Source organism: Fusarium solani, assembly GCF_023522795.1.
Source record: "Fusarium solani strain SB1 chromosome Unknown bctg00000000, whole genome shotgun sequence".
Classification (NCBI taxonomy): domain Eukaryota; kingdom Fungi; phylum Ascomycota; class Sordariomycetes; order Hypocreales; family Nectriaceae; genus Fusarium; species Fusarium solani.
Genome location: NW_027072157.1, coordinates 3,661,039 through 3,686,842, shown reverse-complemented (window position 1 = coordinate 3,686,842; position 25,804 = coordinate 3,661,039). Strand labels below are relative to the sequence as shown.

Sequence of the window (25,804 nt, the reverse complement as noted above, 5' to 3'; positions counted from 1 at the left end):
GGTATACGCTCTGTAATGGTCATCTTCGGCGTTCTGGTTTTTTTCATCATTCACATTATACGGTCCGGTTCCGATAGACTTTGCGGTTTTTACGGTTTCCAAACGGCTTTGGCGCTCTCTTTTTTGAGATGGCATATGCGCTCAGGGAATCACCTTGGACTTACTGCTCTACGACAGCAGTGCTGCCCTGGATCGAGAGCCAAAAAAATACCCACGATGGGACCGGCTCAAGACACGAACCAGTGGCCCGAGGCACAGTATTCTCCACTATAGATGGCGGAAACGGCGATTGATTAATCGCATCCACTCGCTTGGACTCATTTGTGCGGCATTCGATTCGCACTTCGATTTCACTTTCTTCTCTGTCCCACGAGGCTCGCATCGGTCGCACCGACCACGGCTCCGCAGCTATTCGTGCCGCGGCCGCCGAGCGGTCTCATCAGTCAAGCTTCGATCGATCTTGCGGGCGGTATATATTTTCAACTTGTCTTTGTTTGTTCTTGTACGTGGCAGACGGTTCTTGACCACGGAAATGGGTTTATATGACGGGGTTTCATGCATTGCGTTCAGCGGGTAAAATAAGGATCTGGGACGGTTTACGGGGTTTGACATTTGCTTCTTCCGTGTTTTTTTTTCTCTGCCTCTCCCATCTTGGCGCTTGGCTAGGCTCAAGTATCAGTTTGATACTAGCTACCTAGACAAAGGTCATGGAGTCAAGGAGGCTTTTTTTGGTTTCTTTTTTCCATCTTGACGACTCCGGCGCTGTCTTTTCTCCTGGTTTTGTCTTCAGTAGAGAGGGACATCGGGATATTTTTGCTTCTTCGCGTCGGTTTAATGGGGATTCGTTTCGATGGCGGTCCTGTGTGACCGAGGGCATCAGGGTTTTCTTCTCTTGACGAATTGGGACGATTCTTACGGAACATTGAGGGCGATATCAAAGGCACAGGACGACAAAGCATGCGAGCTCAAGCTGCTTCGAACCTTGATGCTGTGATACAACGAGACGGGTATAAGTTGCCCGTGGTATCTTTTGACAGCAGCGCAGAATAAAAAGGTGGTTTGGAAGCACGCTTCATTTGTCCATGACCTCAGTGGCCCGGGAACCATTTATCGATCGGCGCTTACGAGATTCGAGGATGTATTCATGGAATGGACGGTGTGTATTGATTGTGAGACTTCAAGTTGGCTTGGAGTTTTGTTTGTCAAAGCAAGCAAGCACCTAAGGTAGGTAGGTACTCTGGAACAAGGTCAAGACGCGGGATTCATTCGTTGTCTTGCTCCGTTCACCGGCAGGGCATATCCCTCGCCTTAGGTCTTCCTCGATCAGCAAATACAAAAAAGAAATAAAGAGACTTGTCTCGGCCCTTTGTCCCTGAAATGTTTGGTGTGTGATGCATGATGTTTAACCTGAGTGAGATTTCAGGTGTGAATACCTGCGCCGGTAGATTATCGGATGATTCCGTCATCTCATATCACCTTGAAGTCTCAACTTGAGTAATTCAACACCTCAATGTTTACGAATCTGCTTTGCCCACCTCATCTTCCCAACATTGAGATACAGGAAGTTGCAGATTTGTCTAACTTTATCTTTGGTGACTCTGATTGAAGCCATTGACCCTTCATCTGTCAACTGGTCATCTTTTGTTTCTCGCCACCTTGTGCTGGTCGCGTTCTCATCACTGCTCTTTTATCCTTAACCCCATCCTTGTTTCTACACGCCACCTCGAGACTCGAAAGGCACGAGAAATTCTAATCATGTCTAACCGCTTTGTATCGGCGGGGACAATTGGCTCCTCAGGGGAACTTTCTAAAGACACAGGCGCCACAGCAGCGCCGACTGAGCAGCCCCTGTACGACTCTGCGAAGAATAAGGAGTGGGAGACAGTTCAGAAGGAGCTCGATGCTGAGCGGCGCCGGCGCGAGGAGCAGCGCGTCAAGGCCGCCACCGGCGATGGTGAGCAGAGCCTGTATGACATTTTGCAGGCGAACAAAGGCAAGCCGACACCCCCCTGATATTGCCCGTGAATTGTAGAGCTGACCAGGAACTGCAACAGCGGCAAAGCAAGCTGCGTTTGAAGAGCAGACCAAGCTGCGCAACCAGTTCCGCGCCCTGGATGATGACGAGATAGAGTTCCTGGACGATATACGCGCCAACAAGCGCGCAGAGGAGGAGCGCGTGCGGCGCGAGACGGAGGAAGGTCTCAAGGCGTTTAGGGAGCGGCAGAAGGGCGATACTGGTGAGAGGCCGCAAGATGAGCCTTCTGCAGAAGGGGAAGGGGAATCGTGGGAGGTTGGACGGAAAAGAAAGCGCGTCAAGGAGAGGGACGTCAAAGGTCTGAGGAGAAAAGCCAGTGCCGTAGAAGAGGATGACAAAGATGAGGAGCCGGCAAAGCAAAGAGAGACCAAGGCAAAGAAGCAGCCAGAAGAAGCAAAGGCAGAGAGCAAGGCCGAGACAAGTACGAAACCGCCCGAGAAGAAGGGCCTCGGGTTGGTGGGTTACGGGAGTGATTCAGACGAGGACGATTGAGAAACCAAGATATAAGAGATTCGTAACTCTTGAAGGGGAGTAATGCCTTGGGATTATAAAGTACAGTGAGCCATACCGCAAATACCATCCCTCGCTCTATCGTAGATGCAACATAGATATGGAACCAAGCCCTTCGCCCTTGGTATGACATGGGTAGATAGATATACAAGAATAGTTTTCCTCGTCGCGCCTCCACCGGGTTATTGTACATGAAACCACATAGCAGCGTCCTTTTTTTCATCACGTTCCTTTTTTCGCGTTTTAGCACATGGCAGGATAGGCTCCTGTTCACTCGTCGTTGTTCACATCACCGACATTGGGCCTCATGGGCTTGGCGTTCCAGGAATCAACTCCCCAGCGCCAAAGGCTGCGGAAGCTGCCCTTGAGCCATCCCTCGATCTCCGCTTCAGGGACGACAATCTGAGCAGCGCGGGCCTCGTCCTCGGGGCTGATCTCGAACCGACGCATGCGCTGCATCAGGCGAGCGTCCACGACAAGGGGTGACGCCCAGATCTTCTCCTTGACGGGGACGGCAGGAGCAGCAGCGCTGTCGTCCTCCTTCGGGGCCTCGTTCTCCCACACCGATTTGACCCAGTCCTTCTCCTCATGCTGTAGGACGAGCTGCTGCTCGTACTGGCCGTCAACCTCGCGCCATTCCCGGGAGGAGGCGGCGAAGCACACGGCGGCGACCTCGCGGCCGATCTCGTCGGCGAGCTTGCGGCGGTTGAAGAAGCGGTTGAGGCGGACAAAGGTATGGCGGAAGCCGAGACGGTGGGGGAAGGGGATGGGGTTGGAAGGGGAGAACTCAAAGGGGATCTGGGCAGGGAGGCTGGCCAGAGAGTAGTCGTCGGGGGAGTTGTAAGGGGGTGGTTGAGGTGGTCGTTCAGGTTTCTTTTCATCCTCCTTCTTCTCGCCTTCCTTCTTCTCCTCCGGATTCTCTCCCTCTCCCTCAGTCTTTACGCCCTCAGGAGAACCCTCAACAGCGGCCGTTGTCGTCTCGGGCTCAGGTTTAGCGGGAGGATCAAGAGGTCCAAGCCAGCCCTCGTGCAGACCTCTCACGTACTCCTTCCATGTATGCCGTCCAAAGATGATATCACCCTTTGTGCCCTCGTACTCCGGCACACTATTCTTTTCCTCAATGCCTCGATGGTAGCTTCGTCTGTTTGTAGATCCACCTCATCTGGTCGCTCATCCTTTCTCCGCGCTCGGCGAATCTTCTCTGCCACGGCGGCTCTCACGTCGCCCTGTTGCCTTCCCTGAACAAACTCCCAGTCCAGACCCGAAGCCGCGAGGACGGGCTTCGCATACTCAATAAAGTGGTCCTGGGCAACGCGCAGACCATCGCCGGGGGGCGCCTCGAGGTAGATGGTCAACTTGCGGGGAAGCTGGCTCGCCGAACTGATGGTGTCCTTGGCGAGAGGGGCGACGACGTGCTTCCACTTTGCTGTGGCTCGCTTCTTCTCGCGCTTGTCGTAGATGATGGCAGCGGAGATGGTGCCTGTGATGGCCCAGAAGATGAGCCAGTTGCGGGAGGGCAGCTTCCGGGGGAGGTTCGGCAGGCCCATCATGCGAAGAGCCGGGTTCTGGGTCGGCTTGGGAGTGGGCGCCTTGTAGGTGGCTCCGGTGCCGGCGGCGGCGGCGGGCTGCGCGGGGGGGTTCTGCTCGGCCATTGCGAATCCGGTGCCGCGGGAGTTGTCTGACGAGGCTCGCGGAGGGACGAAACGCTTCGTCAATGGCGTCTGAGGGGTCGTTTATACGACGGGCGGGCGATCTTGATATCGGCCTGGCGGTGGTAGTTCGGACCGCTTAGAGGGAAAAAAATGATGGCGATAAGCGGCGATGCGATAAGGACCGGGATGGAAATACCCAGGCTCCGGGCACTAGCTCTGGAAGGGTTCACTTGGGAATTCGTGTGGCTCGGATTGACTTTGCGAGGCCAAAACAGAAAGAAAAGTTGGAAACCTCAAGTTGATCTCTTAAGAGTCTCTCATTCCTGAAGTTTTCCATGTTGCTAATTGGTTTTGTAATGGCGCTGCATGGTGTTGGGATTGAAATTGACAACTTTGTCAGATATTTTCTCCCCTGGATACTCGAGCTTCCACAATGCTTCTGGAAGGTGTCGGGACCCCCGGTAGGACATCTCGTGTCTATGGTTAATAAGGTTATGAGTGTCTAGTGTTGTCTTACTGGAAAGGTGCCCGAGATCTGATGTCTGCGACACATGGCCATGTAGGACCTGTGATCAGAGAAGGCCATGCTCATGACAGCAGCCCAGTCTCATCCGTCAGTCTCACAACAGTTGACAACAACGGCGATAATACTCTCCTCGTCCATGGATGGATCCCTGGGGAATTGCCATGTGGGAAGCACAGGCGGCGGATGCAACCACACGGGCCGGAACCGAAGCGAGCGTGGCGCCTTGTCATATGGGAGCGTATTAATAAAAGCACGACCCAACTTGAGACATCAGGTAGAGAGGCTCATCTCAACTGGATGGTTTGTAATTATTCGCAACCCAAGACAGTCCGACCCAGAGTGCTGAGCCATTGCGGTGAGCCGTGAGCCCCGTTGGTCACCGCATCCAGAGACGCAAACAACCTACAGCGAGAGGAGCAACCCCAGTAGCAGGCGCAGTCCTCATGCAATCCATCTTTGTCTGCCCAACTGGAGTTGAGGCTGGGCTGGCTGCAGGTGCAGGTGCCAGGTTCACCTGAGGCTCAGGAGTCATGGTGGAGAGCCAAGACGGTGTCTGGGGAAACACAGCGGCAGGGGTGCAGCCCCTGAGGGACACGCCCCGAAATCGAGTCCGTTCGTTGCCCGATGGGTAGAGAGCCCGAAGGAGGAGACTGGCGGGTGCCGAGCCAGAGGGTGGCCAATCCACGGTTGGTTGACCCCCAACACCGCCGCTCTCAAATAATATTCGCTTGGAGAGATGGGTGAAGGGAGCATGTATTGGAGCATGTGTGTGTTGGTTAAGTAGGAGGCGGCAAATGAGAGGAGGGAGATGGCCTGGTTATGAATGAACCATTTGCCTCGAGCTGTCGTGTCTGAGGAAAAGTCTCACCGATGTCGATAATTATAGTTGACTGTCAGCGAACGAGCATCCATCATCCCTCCAAGTTCCATCCCGTCTCTGCCTGCAGGATACTTGCATGCTGTAGCACCTATATTGGGTACGGCCGATCGTCGCATCTGATCCATCCATTCCTAGGTTCCATAGATACCAGACAGATCCCACAAACACTTCCGGCCCAGCACTGCCTCTGAGCTACCCAGGCGGATTTCTGGTGCGTGTATCACGGCGGGAACTGGACCCAAGCCCCTGATTAGTAGCCGGTTGACGGGAGACTCTTCATCACCGCCCAGCAGCCGTCAGGGGCAGCGGTTGAGCAGTGGCATTGAAGGATGGATGGTAGCAGTTGGCGGCTCGGGGAGAAGTTATAGCGGCCACAGCGGCCACCACCACCGCTTCCTAGAGCACCACCTAACTGCAAGCAGCACGTCCACTGCTGCTACGTACCTCCCTAACCTGCCCCGGTCCAGGCCGCCCGCCGCCTGTGGACCCTCGACCCCTCGGAACCTTCCCCCCAAAACACTCCCGTCGTGTGCCAAAACCAAAACGTTCACGGACGATCCCTGCGCGTTTCGACCTGGAGGAGGCGCCGACTTGCATCTGTCATCAGCCCGGCAGCACTACCTAGGTAAGTACACGACGGGGCCTTCTCTCCCTCTTGCGCATCCATCTCTTCTCTTCTTCAAGTCATCACTTCGCTGCCTCGTGCGTGCTGTTCATCGCTGGTTGCGCTCTGGACTCGAGTCTTTTGTGCCCAGAGAGACTCCAGCCCGCCGCTCTACTAGCTCAGTCCCGCGCCCCTCGCTCCCGTCCCCTCCACAAGTGGAAGCAAGCCCCTGGACTTTGTCCTCCCCTGAAACTCTGGTTGTTGGCCATCTCCCACGCCGCCCTCATCCTTTTCTTCTCTCGCTGTCTGCTGTCCGTCACCGACTGCTCGATACCGCATAGCACGATACGAGGCGACCGCGACGTCGCAACCAGACAGGATGGATTCCAACAACAACCGCCTGTTCCTCAACTTTGGGAACAGCAATGACAGGTTGACCGCCTCGGATCGGGCCGCCTATCCCACCACGCCCTCGACCTTTCCTCAGCCTGTCTTCCCTCCCGCTTCTGGTCAGCAGCCTGGCCTACAGGCTCAGCAGCAGGCATACGCTGGTGGTTATGCGCCCCAGGGTTACTTTAACCAGAACCAATACGCCCAGTATCAAGGCCAGCCGCTGAACGACTATGCCCAACCTGCTGGCTATCAGCCGCGATCCAATACCCCGGGCACCAACGATCCCAACACCGGTCTCGCCCACCAGTTCTCCCACCAGAACCTCGGAGGTGCTGCTCGAGCGCAGGCTTACGCTCGAGGGCCCTCGCCTGGCCAGCGTCCCAGAACCGCCGGCGCTTCAGGACAGCCAGCCTATTCCGGGTACATGAACGCTCCTCCCATGCCTAACCAACCTGCTGCTCCTGTCGAGGAGTTCCAGCGAGCGCCCGAGAGAAATCCCGACCGATATGGCACCAATGCCAACAGCAACCAGAAGAAGTGCTCCCAGCTTGCTGCCGACTTCTTCAAGGACAGTGTCAAGCGTGCGCGCGAGCGTAACCAAAGGTATGGCATGCACTCTGTTGTCTTTCCAGTACTGTGTAGCTAAACGTGCTGTTATAGACAGAGCGAGCTGGAGCAGAAACTCCAGGATCCCTCCCAGGGTTCTGCCAGACGCGAGCAGCTCTGGTCTACCGCTGGAAGAAAAGAAGGCCAGTATCTGCGTTTCCTGCGCACCAAGGATAAGCCCGAGAACTACAACACGGTCAAGATTATCGGAAAGGGTGCCTTTGGAGAAGTCAAGCTGGTTCAGAAGAAGGGAGATGGCAAGGTCTATGCCATGAAGTCCCTGATCAAGACGGAAATGTTCAAGAAGGACCAGCTCGCCCACGTTCGATCAGAGCGTGACATTCTCGCCGAGTCTGACAGCCCCTGGGTCGTCAAGCTGTACACCACTTTCCAGGATTCTTACTTCCTCTACATGCTGATGGAGTTCTTGCCCGGTGGAGATTTGATGACGATGCTCATCAAGTACGAAATCTTCTCTGAAGACATTACACGGTTTTACATTGCCGAGATTGTCCTCGCTATCGAGGCTGTACACAAGCTGGGCTTTATCCATCGGTATGCGCCACCCCTATCCCTCGGTATCCCCCCTGAAACCTGACTGACTCTGAAACAGTGACATCAAGCCCGACAACATTCTTCTGGACCGTGGTGGTCACGTCAAGCTGACTGATTTTGGCTTGTCGACGGGTTTCCACAGACTCCATGACAACAACTACTATCAGCAGCTGCTTCAGGGGCGATCTAACCGGCCGCGCGACCGTACCTCGGTCGCCATCGACCAGATCAACCTCACTGTCAGCAACCGATCTCAGATTAACGACTGGCGACGATCACGAAGATTGATGGCGTACTCGACCGTTGGAACTCCCGATTACATCGCCCCTGAGATCTTTACTGGACATGGTTACACCTTTGACTGCGATTGGTGGTCGCTGGGAACTATCATGTTCGAGTGTCTTGTGGGATGGCCCCCATTCTGCGCTGAGGATAGCCACGACACGTACCGAAAGATTGTCAACTGGAGACAGACCCTGTACTTCCCCGACGATATCACACTGGGCACCGATGCTGAGCATCTGATCCGAAGGTAAGATATTCAATGCATCGAGATGATGGACGAGGTTGCTAACGTAAACCAGTATGGTCTGCAACACGGAGAACCGTCTTGGCCGTGGAGGTGCACACGAGATCAAGAACCATGCCTTCTTCCGTGGCGTTGAGTTTGACAGCCTGCGCCGCATCCGCGCACCTTTCGAGCCTCGCCTGACCTCCAACATTGACACGACCTATTTCCCCACTGATGAAATCGACCAGACGGATAACGCGACAGTCCTCAAGGCCCAGGCCATCCAGAACGGCCGACAGGCGGAGGAATCTCCCGAGATGTCCCTGCCCTTCATCGGCTACACCTTCAAGCGGTTTGATAACAACTTCCGGTAATTCGCGCCAAGAAATCTTTGACTCCGGCATGTGTTCATCTTGGAGAAGGCCCAGTTCTGTGAACGGGCTTTGCTTCACTCGAGCCGGGAAGGGGCAGCACTCTGGAAGCGCAGAGACGACGCCTTACAACACTCAGCAATGGTTTGACGGCCGATCAGGTTCTTGGATGCTCTCGGGTCTTGGTGCCCTTGAGCTTTGTGCTTTTTCAAGATGCCTCCTTGAAGGCTGTAATTGCAGGGCTAGTCTAGATAGCAGGCTTCTGGCTCGGGCAAGCTTTTTATCATGTATGGATTTCATTGTACTGAGCATGTAACAAAAGAGGGTAGTTCAGACCTTGCTGAAGAAGTCAAAGACTAATAAAACAAGTTGAAACTTGAAGGGGCATTTGCATCGTCTCTTGTGATTATCGGCACCTGATTAATGGTGTATACATGACAACATGTAGTCATGTCGTGTGAGCTTTGGTATTGCACTATTTACATTCTACTACAACTGGAAAGGCCTTGGTCAGCGAAACTCTTGGTTGAAGCAAGATTGTCCCTTACTCTTGTACATGGAGAGCCCGAGATTGAGCCTCAGCTCGTATCGACCGTAATAGCAAATTGTGGATGACAGAGCTCATGTAGCGCCTTGACATGGCGGACGGCCAATCTCTGCGCTGTCATCTGCCAAATAACTATCCTTCAACGCCATATCCTAAACCGTATAACCTTTTGATTACTCCCGCCCAAAAGAAACCGCGATCATATCCGTATTCATCTCCGCGCTGTCAGACCGGGTGCTGCGTTGAAGCGCTCCTCACGCTCCGTCATAAACATGACCTGGATCCAATACTCCTTGGCGTCGGGATCCCAGAAGCAAAATTGTCGGTCCTCGCGCTTGTCCAGCTCGCGGGCTGGGATCTTGAAGCCAACCGTCTCGTAGGGCTCGGCGGCGACGAGTAGATACTGGAAGTTCTTGTCGGGCTCCTCGATGTGCTGTGTGAAGGCGTTCATGACCTGCCACTTGGGTGTGGTCTCGGGGGTGGCATCTGGGTACTGTAGCTGGAAGAGCAGGCCCTGCTGGCGCGTGACGGGGTCTCGGATCTTTGTGATCTTGTATCCAGGGCGGCCGATCTTGACGACGTTGCGGCGCTGTGCGAAGCCAGCTCCAGTGACGCCGACGGGGAGCCCCGTGGCAGGGTCGACGGCGCCCTGGCGGCCCTCCTTTTGCTCGCGGGCGGCACGGCGGGCGAGGTTGGTCTGATGCTTCTTGCCCTGGGTGTGGGCGAGGTAGGAACCGTCGTTCTGGTGAACCGTGAGGCAGAGACGGCACTCGAAGGAGCCGACATGGTTCTTGAAGAAGTAGGGGTCCTTGTCGAGGTCGATGGTCTCGAGGGCGAGCTTGCGGAGACGCTCGCGACGGTCCGCGTTGGTGGCCGACTGAGACGCGACGCCGCCGCCGCCAAACTTGGAGCCCGCGCGGTTCTGGAAGTCCATTGTATAGAGTCGCGGTTGTGGGTTGGGGTGTGTGAGGTTGCGACTTGTTGCGATCGAGGGTTTGGCGATTTGGTTGCTTTCGCGAGGTTGAGGATGGGGGAGGATGAATGTCGCGAAAAGACAAGGTCAGAGAGGCATTGAACCTGGAGCCTCACCGAGGTGAGAAATAATTGTGGAGATGCTGTCAAGGTGGCTGACCAATCAAGCTCTGCTCTCCATTGACACAGCTCTTACAACTAAAACGGACATGTAGTTCACACATTTTAGTTAGGTAGTTTTTGTAAGAATGAAATTATTACAAATCTAGCTTTGCCCGAATCTACAGTATCTAAGGTCAAGGAGTGCAGTTCACAATATCTGCGTGTCTGGAAAGCCATGCCTGCACACATCCCACGAACCTATCAAACTCAGAAGTTGGAGTCTCGAGCACAAGGGCAATGAAACCTCTCCGCACCAGCCAGAATCCTTCCTCCATCATCTCAAGCCAGAAAAGGTCTCTCAGAGAGTCAAGCTCTTCGACCTCTCCAGATCTCTCAATGGCACGAGTGCCGTTCCTGGGGAAGTGCACACCCATGATGGTGCCCAGCCCGGTAAAGACCACTCTGGTACCCTTGGTCACCTCATTGAGCTTGTTTCTCAACTCATCGCCCTTGTTTGTGAACTGGACAGCAACCTCGGGGGTGTAAATCTTGCTCAGGCCTGCGTAGCCCGCGTGTGTCACCAGGGTGTTGTTGTTGAAGGTGCCAGAGTGTGCGAGAGCACCAGGACGTCGGGGATCAAAGGCTGCCATGATGTCTGCTCTGCCGCCGAAAGCACCGAATGCAAGTCCTCCGCCGAGCCACTTGCCAAACGTCTTGAGGTCGGGGCTGAGACCTAGCAATTCGGCGATACCTCCTCCAGACATGCGAGAAGTCATGACTTCGTCTATGATGAACAACACGCCCGCCTACATCTTGTCAGCTAATGGGCCGTGATGTTAAGAAAGCGAATGAACTTGCCTTTGCTGCAGCTTCTTGAATTCCCTTGAGAAACTCGGGGTTCCCTGGAAGACCACCTCCAGAGCCCTGCATTCCCTCCACTAGAACCGCGGCGACACCTTCACTCGTGATGGCATTGCGGGCACTCTCAAGGTCATTGTACCTTGCCACGATCCAGTCGTCCAGGTCGACATTGTTGTCCTCAGGCTTCCCACCCTTGAAACCTATCACAGCCCCGTGGTAGCCGCCGCTGAAGGTGACGATCTTGCGCTTCTTGGTGAATGCACGGGCTGCCGCCAGAGCATGCAGGTTGGCCTCGGTGCCAGAGTTGGCGAAGCGCACCTGCTCTATACTGAAGCGCTGGCATATCTCACGAGCAAAGATCTGCTCCTGGGCTGTGTTTGCGCCGACGTTCAAGCCCGTGTTGTCTAGGACGTCCCGGATGGCTGAGAGGATGACGGGGTTGGAATGCCCATAGAGAGCTGCGGTAAACTCGCACGTCAAGTCTGTGTAACTATGGGTTTGTTAGCGATGTGGCACATGCTCGGCCTGCTTGAGACTTGCGTGTGTCCATCCTCAGATGTGACCTGATATCCCTTGCCCGACTTGATAACCACCGGGAATGGACTGGCGTAGAGGACTGTGCGAGTATTTCCTCCAGGCATTGACTTGATGGCTTCTTCATGGAGGGCCTTGGAGCGTGGGTTACGAGTAACATATTGAGTTGTGGCCGCATCAAGCTTGGCCTGAATAAGCTGTGCCAACTCTGTAGCCATGATGAATAAGGATCACTCGAATGTGGTAGTGGTAAGATGAAGCAATAGTTTCGTGGTATAACTGAAGATGAGAGCTTCTGTTATATACTTGCTCGACTGGTAGTAGAGTGATCTGGATCCGATGTCGCTTCACCCCAAGGATGCTATTCGTAAGTGAGATAACAAGCAACTGGACCCCGCAGAGTTCAGGCCATTTGCGATAATCCAGAAGTCTCTATTGGCCGCCATCGAGCATGATGGGATACCTATCGCCTTTCGGACCGGGGTTGGCCCAAGTCGGAGCCATGATACCCGTGTCTACCTAGATTATTCGGGTCTCGGGTTTCGTTCGGGTTTGGACATGCGAGGCGCATCTCTGTAAGTCTTGATAGATTTTATAATAGCTTAGCAACCGAAACATTAAATTCAACTTTGGCTAACACATCTTGTCAGTTTTTTTTCTACGATGGCCTTGTATCGTTCAGAAGACTATCTTCTGGTGGTGAAACTGGATGAACTACTCGTCTATTGGTGGTTGAGTAGGGAACAGCCATGATGGTCTGGAAACAAACCCAGTCAACTCGAGCTTTAACATTTATATCAAAACGTTCACTGCAAGCCCTAAACATAACTACAGTCAAATATTCTAAGATCCTTCCACCAACCTCAACCTCATGGTGTTTAGATCGATCTGGGCTGCTGGGATGATGGGATCTTGGTGGAGTGGAGGTACGTACCGTTCAAACACCAATGTGGGGAAGCAGAAAAGCGGTGTGTGAAAAAAGCCGGCAGAATCGACATCCCACTTAATTTTTTTGCCCAATTTTTGAAGGTGCTCGTCTTGCCTGGAGAAGAGAAAGAAGCCAAGCCGACGATATTCGATAATTCACAATGGCCGGCTCAATCAACAAGCCCAAGAGTCAGTATACCCTCTCGCGGACTCAAGTTGGTGATCAATAGCCCCTAACAACTCCCAGAGCCCAAGTCCAAGCGGACACCCGTCCGCCTTCGCCACAAGATCCAGAAGGCATCCGTCGCAAAGCAAAAGAAGGAGCGCAAGCTCGCAAAGAAGAACCCGGAATGGCGAACGAAGCTCAAGAAGGACCCCGGCATCCCTAACCTGTTCCCCTACAAGGAGAAGCTGCTCGCCGAGATTGAGGAGAAGCGCCTGAAGAAGGCCGAGGAGGCGCAGAAGCGAAAAGAGCTGGCCAAGGCTGCAAAGACGGGCGCCAAGGATGAGGAGGTGATGGAGGATGTCGATGCCGAGGACGACGGCGAGGATGATGTCGATGAGATGGAGGACGAGGATATGGATGAGGACATTGACGAGTCGAACCCCATGGCCGCGCTTATTGCCAGCGCTCGCGCTGCTGCGGCCACCTATGACCGACAACTGGCCGACGACGACATGGACGAGGATGACGATAGCGAAGAGTCCGACAATGAGCGCGGCCCCGAAATGTCAATTGGTCAGGCCTCTTCGAGAAAGACCTACGACAAGGTCTTCAAGTCGGTGGTCGAGCAGGCCGACGTCGTCCTCTACGTCCTCGACGCCCGCGACCCAGAGGGCACACGCTCTCGCGAGGTCGAGCGCAGCATCATGGCCGCTGCGTCTGGCGGCAAGCGCCTCATCCTCGTCATCAACAAGGTCGACCTGATCCCTCCCAAGGTCCTCCGGGACTGGCTCGTCTACCTTCGCCGCTACTTCCCGACCCTGCCTCTCCGGGCCTCTAACGCCGCCCCCAACGCCCACACCTTCAACCACCGTGACCTGACCGTCCAGAGCACATCTGCCACGCTTTTCAAGGCCCTCAAGAGCTTTGCTGCTAGTCGTCAGCTCAAGCGTGCTGTGTCTGTTGGTGTCATTGGCTATCCCAACGTGGGTAAGAGCTCTGTTATCAACGCTCTTCTCTCGAGGATGAGTGGAAAGGGTAGCTCCTCTTCAAAGGCGTGCCCTGCTGGTGCTGAGGCTGGTGTGACGACGAGCATCCGATCTGTCAAGATCGACAGCAAGCTTACTCTGCTCGACTCCCCTGGTGTCGTCTTCCCCTCTTCCTCCTCGACCCAGTCTGCCGGCCTCGTCTCACTCAAGAATGCCACCGAGGCACATGCCCACCTGATCCTCCTTAATGCTGTCCCACCCAAGCAGATTGATGATCCCGTCCCTGCCGTCTCACTCCTCCTGCGACGTCTGTCATCGTCCCCCGAGCTCATCCAGAAGCTCACCGATGTCTACGATATTCCTGCCCTCCTCCCAGACCGCAAGGACGGCGACACCACAACCGATTTCCTCGTCCAAGTCGCGCGCAGGCGAGGCCGTCTCGGCCGCGGTGGAGTCCCCAACATCAACGCCGCCGCCATGACCGTCGTCACCGACTGGCGTGACGGCCGTATCCAGGGCTGGGTCGAGCCCCCTGCCTTGGCTGTCGAGTCCAGCACCGCGCCGTCCAAGCCTGCCTTGAAGAATGCCGGAGAGGATGAGGTTGCCGCCGACCAGAAGCAGATCGTCACCGAGTGGGCCGCCGAGTTCAAGCTCGAGGGTCTCTGGGGCGACGACGGCAACGCTGACAACGACGATGCCATGGAGCAGTAAGAGAGGGGGAATTTGGACTTGAGTAAAAAACGTGACGGACGGTACATGAATTCTTGACTGGAAAGTTTGGCGTTTCAAGGATTGGCTGGCAGAACGGACCTAGACCGTGCATATACCTTTATAAAAACAATCTGTCTTCCCAAACTCCTGCGTGATTCACCCTGTGCTTTGTAGATTGTGCATCATGCCATGTACCTGTACCTCTAACTACCTAATACAAATGATCCCTCTTAAGCCTCGAGCAACTCCATCTTGACACCCCGCTTGCCCGTCATCTCGTCCTTCTCGTCATGGACTCTAACCTTGACCTTTTGAAACAACTCCACCTGCACCTCCCGGCTTCCCTTGGTAGTGAGCGTAAACGTCTCAGGGTCAAAGTCGGCCTCTGGTTCGGGCTCGGCGAGATCCCTGAGTCGGATCAAACCTTCGATGCCGAAGCGCGGGACGAGGACGACGAACCCGTTGCTGAAAATCTTCATGACAAACGCCTCCTCCTCAGCGACCTTGCCCTTGAGGGCCTGGCCGACGTAGTAGGCAATGCTGGCGCGGCCCGCCATCTGGGCGTTGCGATGTCGCACGTTGATGTTCTTGCACACGGCCTCGAGACGTCCCCGGCTGCGGACGTTGGGGTGGACAGCCTCGTAATCGATGGCGGCGGCAAGTTGTCGGTGAGCGAGGAGATCGGCGTATCGACGGATAGGAGACGTGAAGTGAGTGTAGATCTCAGAGGCAAGACCATAGTGACGGAACTCGGGGTAGGCTTGAGTGCCTGAGCAGAAATACTCTGCACTCATCATACAGCGTGTCGCCATGATACGCACCAAAGTGTTGAAGAAGGGTTCCTTGGCATCGACACACTGATCCAACGAGTCGGCGAGGGCCTTGCTGGAGTCGGTGCGAAGCTCCAAGCCGCGCTTAGTGCGCAATTGGTTTGCCAGCTCGTCAAAGTTGGTCTTGGGAGGAGCGGCGTGACGACGGAGGATGGCAGTCTGGGGGAACGCCTCATAGATCTTGGCTGCGACGCTGACGTTGGCGAACAGCATGAACTCTTCGACCAGCGAGTTGGTGTCGAGGAGCTGCTTCGTCTTGACATCGATGGGATCAGATGTCTCGGACTCGGTCTGGACCTTGACCTCGGGCGACGAGAGGCTCAAAGCACCGGCGTCCATTCGCTTCTTCTTGAGCTTCTTTGACAGCATGAGGAGCATCCGCATGCCCTTGGTGAGGTCGTCTTGCTGAGAATCGTCATCGATTCTGAGTTGAGCCTGTTCGTAGCTGAAAGCCTCACGGGACTTGATAACAGACTTTGTGAAGCGAACGTTGACGATGTCGGCATCGTCATTCAGCTCCCAGAGCACCGAAAAGGCATATCGTTCCACATATGGCTTGAGAGAGCAAAGGTCTGTTCCAAGCAGTGGCGGAAGCATGTCAATACGTTTGTCCACCAGATAAACAGTCGTGCCGCGAATGCTGGCCTCAGTGTCCATGGCGTTGGCAGGCTTGACGAAGTGCGAGACATCGGCGATGTGGACGCCAACCTCAAAATTGCCGTTCGGAAGCTTCCTGGCGTGGAGAGCATCGTCGATATCCTGACAGCCGGGGGGATCAATACTGCAGATGAGAAGTCCTCTGAGATCCTCCCTTTGTCTCCAGCCGGGATCCTCCACGCTGGCTGGCACCCTCCAGTCATGGCCTTCCTTAGGGAGACAGTCAAGGACAGTCTTGGGGAACGGTCGGTACTGGACATCCCATTCTAGCAATAGAGCTTCAGTCTCGGCCGCCTTGGTCTCCAACTCTCCCAAAGAGCGTACAAAGTGTCCGATGGGGTGTCTAGAGTCGCGCTCCCAGGCATCGATGGTAACCAAAAGTCGCTTGCCGAGTAGGTCTGCAACTTGTCGTGTACGAAGTCGAATCTTGGGAATCTTCTTGTCCATGGGGATGAGGAAGACGCTGTCCTGCTTGCGGCCCTGGCTGGACGCTTTGCTCGCAGACGAAGGGTCGATGTGGCCAACATACTGGCGCCAGTTGCGCTTGATTACGCCGACAACCTTGGCAGTTGGTTGCGGGCGACCTTCTGAGAAACCCTTCTGGGTCTTCTTCACCTGCTCTTGCAGAGCCTTGCGCTCCTTTTCCGACACAAGGTCTTGGCTCTCCTCCACGTCTGCGTTCTCGTTCTTTGTGATGGCTTCCTCCTCAATGATCTTTGTCGAAGGCTCCTTCCACTGATCTTGAGGGAGAACCTCGACAACGACCACGTCGCCGTCAACAGCACGGTTGATGTTCTCGCGGCCTAGGACCAGCAGAGGTTTGGGGAATGCCGGAACCTTGATGGAGCCCTCTAGATAGTTGTATGGTGAGACGTTGAAGATGCCCTGGTGCATCAAGCCAGCCTTGACCCCAGTCATCATCCTTGAGAGTGTAAAGTACTCGGGATATAGCATCTGCCCCTGTTTCTTAAACGACCCTTGGTTTTGCGACTCTGCTACCATGTCGAGCAGCCTCTCGCCATCCTCGAGCCCGCTGACATAGTCTTTGAGTGAAGATGCGTGAAGCCCATCTGCCTTGGCTTTGCGGAGGTTGTCTTGGTCGTCGCTCAGCATCACCACTGCAGGGAGTTTCTTGGCCTTTGTGCGCGCCAGATGCTCGCCGTACCATTTCACAGCCAGTCGCACAGCCCGATCATTTCGGTCATTGACAGTTTCATTTGCCTCGCGATGGACAAATGTTTCCAGTCGAAAGTCGTTGAAGAAGACATAAAATCTCTTGTCCTCGCTCTTGGTGAGTCCTATTAGCCGATTGTAAAGCGGCAATGACCGATTCCGTAGCTCCTCAAGCACAGTCTGCAAGATGATGACGTCGTAAAAGGCGGAGCTCTGCTCAAACAGATCCATGGCGTTGAGCAGCGCGTTGGTATCAGGGACTAGGTAGTGTCCTTGGGGGAATGCTTTGGTGCCTGCTGGCTTGTCCGAGAGGACAAAGGGCTGAGCTGCATCTTTGTCAGTATATTGAAAAAGAGGGAGAGATACTAGAACTCACCCTGCTGAGCGGCATTTCTGGGGGCATACTGAAGACACGCCTTGCAGAGCTTGGAGGAGCAAGGAATGTCTGTTCGCAAGTAGACTTCTCTAACAATTTTCTGCACCTTGCCGCTTCGAGTCGAGCGCACGTAGACCTTGCTCGAGATGTTGGATGCTAGGGCATCGCCTTCCTGAGATCTTTTTAAGCTCGCCATCTCTTCTCGACTTCGTCACAAGTGGTGAAGCAGATTGTGAGTTGGTGATGAAAAGTATGTCGTTGAGCAAGCATCTAGTTTGGCAGGCGAATTGAAAGTGATAGTGGGGCCGTTATCGATAAGGCCCAGGTCAAAACAAAGTGACAGTCAAAACCTCGACTTTATAATGGATGCGTAATTGCTTCAACATCAGCATTTCAACACTCTAGAGCGATCTAGAAAGACACCAACGTTTCCATTACCCATGGTACGAAGTTTCCGAGTCACGTTTGGTAAGCAGCTTGGAACACGCTCTCGGCCTTGGAAGAAGTCATCACATGACCAGCAAGAGCTACTGTGGTTGTCACGTGATTGAACGACCACTTCAACTACCTGCCTACCTTCCTGGTTCGCCCTTCATTATTAATCCTTATTCTGCGGCACTTTCTTCAGCTTCAAGGCATTTGAGAGAATAATCTGTGGTCAATTTGATGTCCTGTGTCGGTCCTAGAACAACAGCCCTGAGTTCTTCGGCATCCGTTTCGTCGTCAGGAGCAAGAGATATAGGTCCTCCACTGCAACCACCACCTGCCACCAGGAGTCCTCCACCTTCAAGTACAAGAATATAGGACTAACTATCTCTCTCAACGCTCTTCTCGAATTAGAACTCGAAATGCCATGATTACTTTCATCATCTGGATACCCCGGCTTTGTCGAGTACGGTTCAACATCATCAACTGAACTGCTTGATGGGACATGGAAACCCACGGTCTACACTGAGGCGTCTAGCTTCCAGAGAACACGCAAGAGTGACAGTCGCAATCAGCCATCCGCTTTACTCTCTTTCAGCCGCACATCAACGACGCGTCCCGGCCCTGGCAGATATCCCGCTCTCATCAAGGACCAAATTATTAGCAACATTTGCGAGTCCTCATGCAAAACGCACTGGCCTCGCATGGACGCAAAATCCTGTTTTTAAGTTTCAAATGTGCGTTTGCTATTTGGTGGGACGGCTTCAGCTTCCAGTCGTCTTACCACACCAACCGCTAGGATGTTGGGAAAGCTATGGTGTCTCAATAGCATCCAACTACAATATTCCTCAAGGAACAGCAACATAGCCAAAAACTCTGATGGAGAGTCGGCAAGGAGATAGCGAACTACAGAGAAAGACAAGATCAGAGTCAGGCTCGCCACACGCTTCTGGGTGTTGTTGGCCAGTGATGGCAGTGGCGAGTTCAGGATGCCTGCCGCATGATTATCTAGCCAAGTCTTCCGAAGTACCAGTCTTGGCTGTGTAAGTGCGGCCTCGTATGATGAGAGTCGCGCAAGACTTGACCAGGGTCTCGAGCAGTATGTCGATGATCTTGGCACTAAAAACATGATGGCTTCACGACGTTGGCGTCCCAGTTGACAGCACAGCCCGGTACAACTCGACTACCATTCAAGTCAACCGCAACCTTTCATATCCCTCAAGTGCATCTCATGAGTTGACTGAATATCCGACTTGATAGATGTCTCCAGTACACGAACCAGGCCATTCCAGATAGCCGCGCGCCCCGAGACGGTGGGGTATGCGCTTCTTTTGAGGCCAGATGTCTTCAAGCTCCAAGCCAACGATATTGCAGCCAGGTATCGAAGCGAACTGTCCAGCTAGACAACGTCGGCTCGCCCGGAGGTACCAGAGAATAGACATGCAGTGACATGTCGACCACTGTCGCAGTGGGGAGCAAATGGGTGGGCTCTTCGTCCAGCCTCAGCATGCACGCGAGGGTCAGAACCAATCGAAATGGCGTCGTGAGCGCCTTTCTTGAGCCACCAAGTATCCCCGGATGGTAAGAGGTATCGAAGCTGCATTCAAACGCAGAGTGTCATCACGAAGCGGCTGCGACCTGGGCCGTCGATTTCGACTCTAGACAGGGGAGACAGCATCAATCTTTGAGCAGGTGATTATAGCTTGCATGGTTAAGAGCAGAGGTGTATCAACTTGACCAGCGTTATTCAGGTACGTGACAAAGAAGGCAAACCTGTTCCTTGACGTGCTGAAGAGCAACTAACAAGGTCGCCGTTACACAATGGGACAGGCAAAGTGGACAAGATACATGATGGCCACGGTCACTACCTATTCGTCGCACGTCCTGCTGCAATTGCATACAAGTACCGAGTCGCTTATGCGGAATCATTACGCTCACGACTAATCCGTTTCCACCTCGTCGAGACATCAATACACCCACAATACCTGTACAGGCACTCTTTGGGGTGAAGAGTAACATCGGCGGGCACAGAGCACAAGTCAGGGCTCGCAAGCTGGATCATGATTTCCTGCTGAACGGTGGAATTGGTCATCATTCTCGGCATCCTCACTCTTTGGGATAGCATGAAAGAACGAAGTTCAGCTGTGGCGGCGGAATTCATGTCACTGATGGCTAGCATCCCGAAGGGCAGGCCAATCAGGCAGGATGGTCAACATTCAGAGCTTGGCTCCGCCATTATTGTCAAGATCCCTGCAGCCTGGTCCTGATTCACTGGAAATACCAGGATTGTGACTGAGGGGCATCGCGAGCGAGATGGCAGACAGCCTGGTGACGAACGAACTCCACGGAACCTAACCCATGAAGCCTGCCCGACTGAATTTTGGAGTCGAGGACGAAAGGCACATAAAACACCTTGAGAGCGAGTTCCCGACTTCCCTACGTGCACGTCAAGGCAAGGCCAGCTTTCACAACATTCAAATATATCGGCGGACCACGAATGACGGACAGATCGGTGCCACCTCTGACTGTCTCTCTGCTCGGGCCCGCCTGACAGGACCGAGCGCGACCAGTCGCGATGGAGCTAGCGTTAGTTCAAGCAGATGAGAGCTGCGGTGTGCTAGGACTTACAGTAGCGACGCATTCTGATGGGTCTTGTCATACCTGACTTGCTTGACGAGACAATGCGGGCGCGTCAATTCTGTAAAGCTCTTGGGCTCTCGCAGCTTTATCCCTACGGCACATGGCGAGCAATGTCAGCATCGGTAATATTTCACCCAAGCGTGGCTGCGGCCGGTGAGAGGATGCCCTGGCCCGGCGCGTCGATCCATGTGATGGCGAAGGGGGGAGAAGCAAGCTGCTGGATTGGGAAATGCATGACGCCGGTTGCTCTGCTAGACCCGGCGGTTTGCGAAAGTGGCCCTCTCGGAGCTCCCCTCGAAGAAGCCTGATAACGCGCCGCGTCTTGACAAGAGCTCACGAGGTCGCGTTTAGCGTGCTATGTGCATGCATCTGGGAGTTAGAAGTGGGAGAGGACCGACACGCTGGACGAAGGAAGACGCGGCTCTCGTGGCATCAAGACTGACTGTAGTCTGACCTCATCTTTGACGGCTTCAACGCGGACTGGGCATCGACGACTCTTACGGCAAGCCGACGTTTGCTGCTTGACACCAGTACCTTGTCAGTGTGGCGTGGTTGCTGAGATGTGACTCGCTGAGCCGGCCAGAGCCCGTATCCGCCCTGATGGTATCTGTAGGTACTGGTATCAGTGCCTGAGCAAGTAGACGCTGCTGTCTCTCTCACGATAGCCGGACCTTCAACGCGGGCACTTGCTTCGATGCTCATGCAAGAGGCCAAAGCTGAACGGAACAGCATGTTCTGATTCAACAAAAGGATACGGATACGGGTCCAGACTTGCGGGTGCCAAATCCAACACCATGGACTTGAGCAATCTGAGCAAGCAAGCAGATCCAGCAGAACAAGGGTCTTGGGTGTGAGGATATGGAGGAATCGAGGGCCGAGACAAACGCCTCTTGCTCGCCAAGAGGACCCCAAGCAAACGATGCCACAGACGAGCCGGCCGCACGGGCCGATATGATTGGCCCCGTACTCGCAAGTCAGCCAAAGGGAAAGCCTCCAGCCGGTCAGGCGTCACAAGACGAGGAGCCGAGGGGAAGCTGGACAAGGGTGATGCATCAGTATGATGCAATGCGGGCCCGGATTTATGGAGCAGGCTGATCTATTGTCAGCGGGTCAAGAAGGACGACCGAGACTCTGGTGCTCGAAGACGGAGAGATTTAAGGAGGAGACGGAGGGAGACGGCCAAACAGAAGAGAGGAGATTATGTCCGACCAGTTCAGCGAACCAGGATACCGGCGAGGGGAAATGCAGCCACCTGATGGTGATGTTCCCTTTGAGATAAAGCCGAGGCGAACAAAGACTGGGGGGAACCGGCGCCGGCAAAGTTTCACGTGCGGGCCGGCCGAGAAAGCAACCTCATACGACGTTGGCTAACATGCAAGCGAGAGATCTACGTGACGGTTAAGGCAGGTACTCGAAGCACCGCGTCGGGTCAAGTCTACAGAGATGAGTTGGGGATCGGATCGAGTGGACAGCAAAAGAGGAAGCGAACTATGGTCACAGATAAGGCCAATAGGCTTGCATGAGGTGAGATCCAAGCGACGACGATTAAAAACGGCGACAGGAGGCCAAGTGAGATCGAAACGGCCCCAAGTGCTGGGTCCATGGTTGGTGGGATGGTGGCGGGCCAGACATGGAGTTCTGGGCGAAGGTGAGGGGGAGGGGAGGAAGAGGGTGGCCGGCCTGGCTGACCCTCCTCCAGCACTGTTAAAGCCGCGGCGGGCTAAGCTAGTGGGCGTGAAGAACGGCGCGGAGTGCATCGGTGATCGATAGGCCCCGCCCTGAAGGGGACTGTGGCTTGTTGGTTCGCGGGCGTGGATGGGCGTGTCGGAGCGTCAAGCAACGCCTGTGAGTCGCTGGATTCGATCCAGGAGTGGGTGAGCTGAGCGTCACGAGGAGGCGCTGCGCGGGGCAGAAATGTCTCTGGCAGAAGGGAAACAGACCATGGTTCTCGCGTATCTCGCCTGCTAGTCACCTCGCCGGCGGAGTCTGTGAGCCTGGGGGTGAAGAATCGGGATCATAGTGCATGGCATGTGGCATGGGGATCCTGGATCTAGAGCATCTTTGGGGACACTCGCATGGCTGGCTGGCAGGCAGGGCACGCAAGGCAAGGCAGGGCATGGCATGGCATGCAGAGTTGCAGCCTCTTGCTGCCGCACACTTCTCCAGGATTTGCAGAGAGCCGAAGAGCGGGAACTGTGCGTGGGCGGGGACCGACAGCGGGCGAGGGATCGTTGAGCTCGTGGTTGTGGATGGTGGGAAGATGAGAGTTGGTGTGGTCTGGGGTCTTGGGGGCGATCGCTCCCGCACCTCCCCTCCCACGGTCTGCGTGCGCCCCTCGTTGTGTTGGGTTGGGGAGGGAGATTGGCATTCCCCTTGGGGGTTGATCTCTGTCGGAACTCTGCTAATTACTGTGTAGGCTGTCAAGGTTGCGTCGTCAACAAGTCGAAGCAGGTTGCATTACAAGAGCTTGGTTGACAGGGACAAGGGGGGCTTGGTGGGTGACGGTGGAGCGGATCATGAGCTCTGTGCTTGCTTCAAGCAATGCTTCTGGGGTTTTTGATAACCAATTTGTCTGGTCTCTGGGAGGCCCGGAGCTGCTCTCCAAGCGCCGCATGGTGGCCGGAGTTTTTGGAGACGCATGGCCGTGGTTTGCAATGGTTGACAAGTAGGTTGGATGGCTACTAACCACGAACTAGCGCCAGTTGCAGGCATCGCGCCGCCCTGGTGCGGATCCTAACGTCTACTGGTCTTTCCAAAGTTTCATTGTTCAGTTGAACTTGTCTTTGAAGGTCCATATATCTTGGCAGATAAACGCCAACATGGTCACGCTGGAGTTCTACAACAAGTGGACAAATAGATCCTATCAAAGACTTGAAGGCCCTATCCGTGGATGCATCTGTTATCTCCAGCGGAGACTCACAACATGTTATGACAGATAGGTCGGTTGGTTCTCGTCCAGCCTCATCAGCCCACTAGTGACCTGCAACGGCTGAGCGACCACAGCACGATAACGGTTCGTCCGAATGACGTTTTTTCATTGCAAACGCGGGCTGGGAGAGACAACGGAAACATGGCCAAGGAAACGCACAACCAAGTCTTCAAGATGGTTTCTCTAGGCGCTGAAGTGAAACTGGGGTTGGTATGCGCTCTGTGGAAATGTGTCAGACAACAACCTGACAAAGGCACTCCAAAACATGAGACACGACATCACGGGAGAAGCTGAGACATGAGACAGTTCAATACGAGCGAGCAGCATCTGAAGGATGATGCCACTAGCCCGAAGCGGAAGAGAACTCGGTGAATGTTGGATGGGACACTGTCGCGTCGCTGAGTCCTTGACCGAGAGAGGGAGGCATGTAAGTGACAAATGCGCTTCATGGACGTGGGGAGCGCATGAAGGTATGCAGCAAGATTCTGACACAGGACCAAGGCCTCGCATAGAACAGGCCAACGGCACAGCAGAACAAACAGCCCAACGACAGACAGCAGCATCGCATGAAGACGGTGATTCAGACGTTTCATGTCGTTGAAGAACAGCTAGCCATGTAATGGAGACTGTATGCAGTTAGCATGGTCGCGCACAGGGCAGAGAAAGCCATGTCCTGTACGCAGCACGGGCTGGAACTGGAGCTGCAACGACAGTACAGGCGCTTGGTTGCTTGCCCACAGTCTTGCAGAGCGGAGGCACACGCACGCCACCCCCCGTCACAAGGAACTGAGCACGGTGCGACAGTCAGACCCGGCAACGCGGATCGGGGGCGACAAGGCTCTCGTGCTGGAGTTGACGTTGACAGCCCGGCCAGGCCGTGTGTCTGTCTGCGTGCTTTGCAAAGAATGCGTTCTTTTTTTGCCGTTTTTCAACGGGAGGACGTATGCCATTAGAGCCGGGCTGCTTGATGGCTTGGGTCTGGGCCTGCCTATTCCTGGAAACCAGGTCTTTGGATGTGGAGCGAGGATAGAGATTGGTGCGCAGTATTATTCACGATGGGAGATTACACCAGCCTGGGATGAGTCCGTAAAAGACGCAGTTGTTGGTAATGTCACTTGCTGGTTACCTGTCTATCCGGATATCTGCTGATGGTTGAGAGCAGATACATGCAGCAGTCAGAGACACCGCGATACCCGTTACGAGATGCTGACAATTGATGACATCTATTCATTGACTTTAGCCTACGCAGTTCGGGGGAGGCTTCAGCCGTTATCCCATTCCCTGGTTTGGGTTTGGGTTTCTGCTTTCTTTTTTGGCGCATGCTTTCACCTACCTTGCACGGTGACATTTCACTGGGCTTCCGGGCTCTGGCTGGTCTGCTCTATTGGAGGATCATGATTGATGCGGGTGCTGATGCTGCTGATGCTGATGCTGATGCTGATGCTGATGCTGCATTCTTGCTCTTCTTTTTTGGGCAATTCTACGGATACTTTCCTTTTCCCTCTTCAACAACATCCGCCTCACCGTCCGTCTTGGAAAGGCATCCTCCTTGTTTCCCGCCCGAGCCGCCCACACTCCTCCTCTTCCTCCGGGCTCCTCCATCTATGCAATGCTGTAGACAACATCATCGCCATCTTCAACCACCGTCGGATATCCACCTCGCCTCGGCCGGCCTTCTCCTCTTTGACTGTCTGTCTCACCCCTGATATACACACGCCTCTCCTCGCGCAGAGACCAACCAGGGTATTCTCTCCCCTGCTCAATCAACTCACCCTTGCTCCTGTCTTTGCCTTGGCTTCCATCTCCACCACGTCCCCTCCTCCCCCGGCTTGCGCCATCTCAACCAACCATCCTTCGTCATCCGTCTCCCTCCATCCGCGCCGCCTTTCAAACGGTAAACCCTTCCCCCCTCCACTCCATCCTTCTCTGCTATCCCAGCAGCCTCTTCGTCCCACTCCTCCCTCCTCCATCTACCGAGGACGGATACCATCTACACACAAGCATCTATCAAGGAGTCAACCGACGACACAGGGAGCATCATCAACAACAACAACAACATCGGCATTACCCATCACCAACAGCTTCTCTACCCTCTACCCTATCCGGCACATCTTCCATTGAGCAGCACCACCATCTTCAGCAACAGAAGTTACCCTTCGTCGGCAGCGCATCATCATCCCTCTCTAGTTGCCATTGTCTCTCGGACTCGAGGGACACAGCCCGCGCGCGCAACACGCGCAAACCTGTGCAGCATCAGGGAAGCGTATCAAGTCTCGGTTCCGTTTTTTCATGAAACCCATTCCTTTCCATCAAAGATCCTTTCT

The 25,804-nt window shown here is 54.5% G+C and overlaps 6 protein-coding genes across 6 annotated transcripts; 3 read left to right on the top strand and 3 right to left on the bottom strand.

The window, feature by feature from the left end:
- Nucleotides 1-1,755: 1,755 nt before the first annotated feature.
- On the top strand, nt 1,756-2,527 carry MRS44_001170 (uncharacterized protein; the record flags this gene model as incomplete). The annotated part of the gene is made up of 2 exons (XM_065623585.1): nt 1,756-1,954; nt 2,043-2,527. The coding sequence occupies 2 exons, from the start codon at nt 1,756-1,758 to the stop codon at nt 2,525-2,527; spliced, it is 684 nt and encodes a 227-aa protein (XP_065480025.1).
- Nucleotides 2,528-2,815: 288 nt separating this feature from the next.
- MRS44_001169 (uncharacterized protein) lies at nt 2,816-4,197 on the bottom strand (the record flags this gene model as incomplete). The annotated part of the gene is made up of 2 exons (XM_065623584.1): nt 2,816-3,655; nt 3,703-4,197. 2 exons carry the CDS (start codon nt 4,195-4,197, stop codon nt 2,816-2,818), a joined length of 1,335 nt encoding a protein of 444 aa, XP_065480024.1.
- Nucleotides 4,198-6,586: 2,389 nt separating this feature from the next.
- On the top strand, nt 6,587-8,646 carry MRS44_001168 (uncharacterized protein; the record flags this gene model as incomplete). Its single annotated transcript, XM_046267663.2, has 4 exons — nt 6,587-7,203; nt 7,261-7,761; nt 7,820-8,293; nt 8,346-8,646. 4 exons carry the CDS (start codon nt 6,587-6,589, stop codon nt 8,644-8,646), a joined length of 1,893 nt encoding a protein of 630 aa, XP_046139076.1.
- Nucleotides 8,647-9,401: 755 nt separating this feature from the next.
- On the bottom strand, nt 9,402-11,877 carry MRS44_001167 (uncharacterized protein; the record flags this gene model as incomplete). Its single annotated transcript, XM_065623583.1, has 4 exons — nt 9,402-10,200; nt 10,523-11,048; nt 11,119-11,615; nt 11,771-11,877. The coding sequence occupies 4 exons, from the start codon at nt 11,875-11,877 to the stop codon at nt 9,402-9,404; spliced, it is 1,929 nt and encodes a 642-aa protein (XP_065480023.1).
- An 870-nt stretch (nt 11,878-12,747) lies between these two features.
- Nucleotides 12,748-14,449, top strand: MRS44_001166 (uncharacterized protein; the record flags this gene model as incomplete). Its single annotated transcript, XM_046275092.2, has 2 exons — nt 12,748-12,775; nt 12,834-14,449. The coding sequence occupies 2 exons, from the start codon at nt 12,748-12,750 to the stop codon at nt 14,447-14,449; spliced, it is 1,644 nt and encodes a 547-aa protein (XP_046139073.1).
- Nucleotides 14,450-14,679: 230 nt separating this feature from the next.
- MRS44_001165 (uncharacterized protein) lies at nt 14,680-17,681 on the bottom strand (the record flags this gene model as incomplete). Its single annotated transcript, XM_046272017.2, has 2 exons — nt 14,680-17,435; nt 17,486-17,681. 2 exons carry the CDS (start codon nt 17,679-17,681, stop codon nt 14,680-14,682), a joined length of 2,952 nt encoding a protein of 983 aa, XP_046139072.2.
- Nucleotides 17,682-25,804: the final 8,123 nt, after the last annotated feature.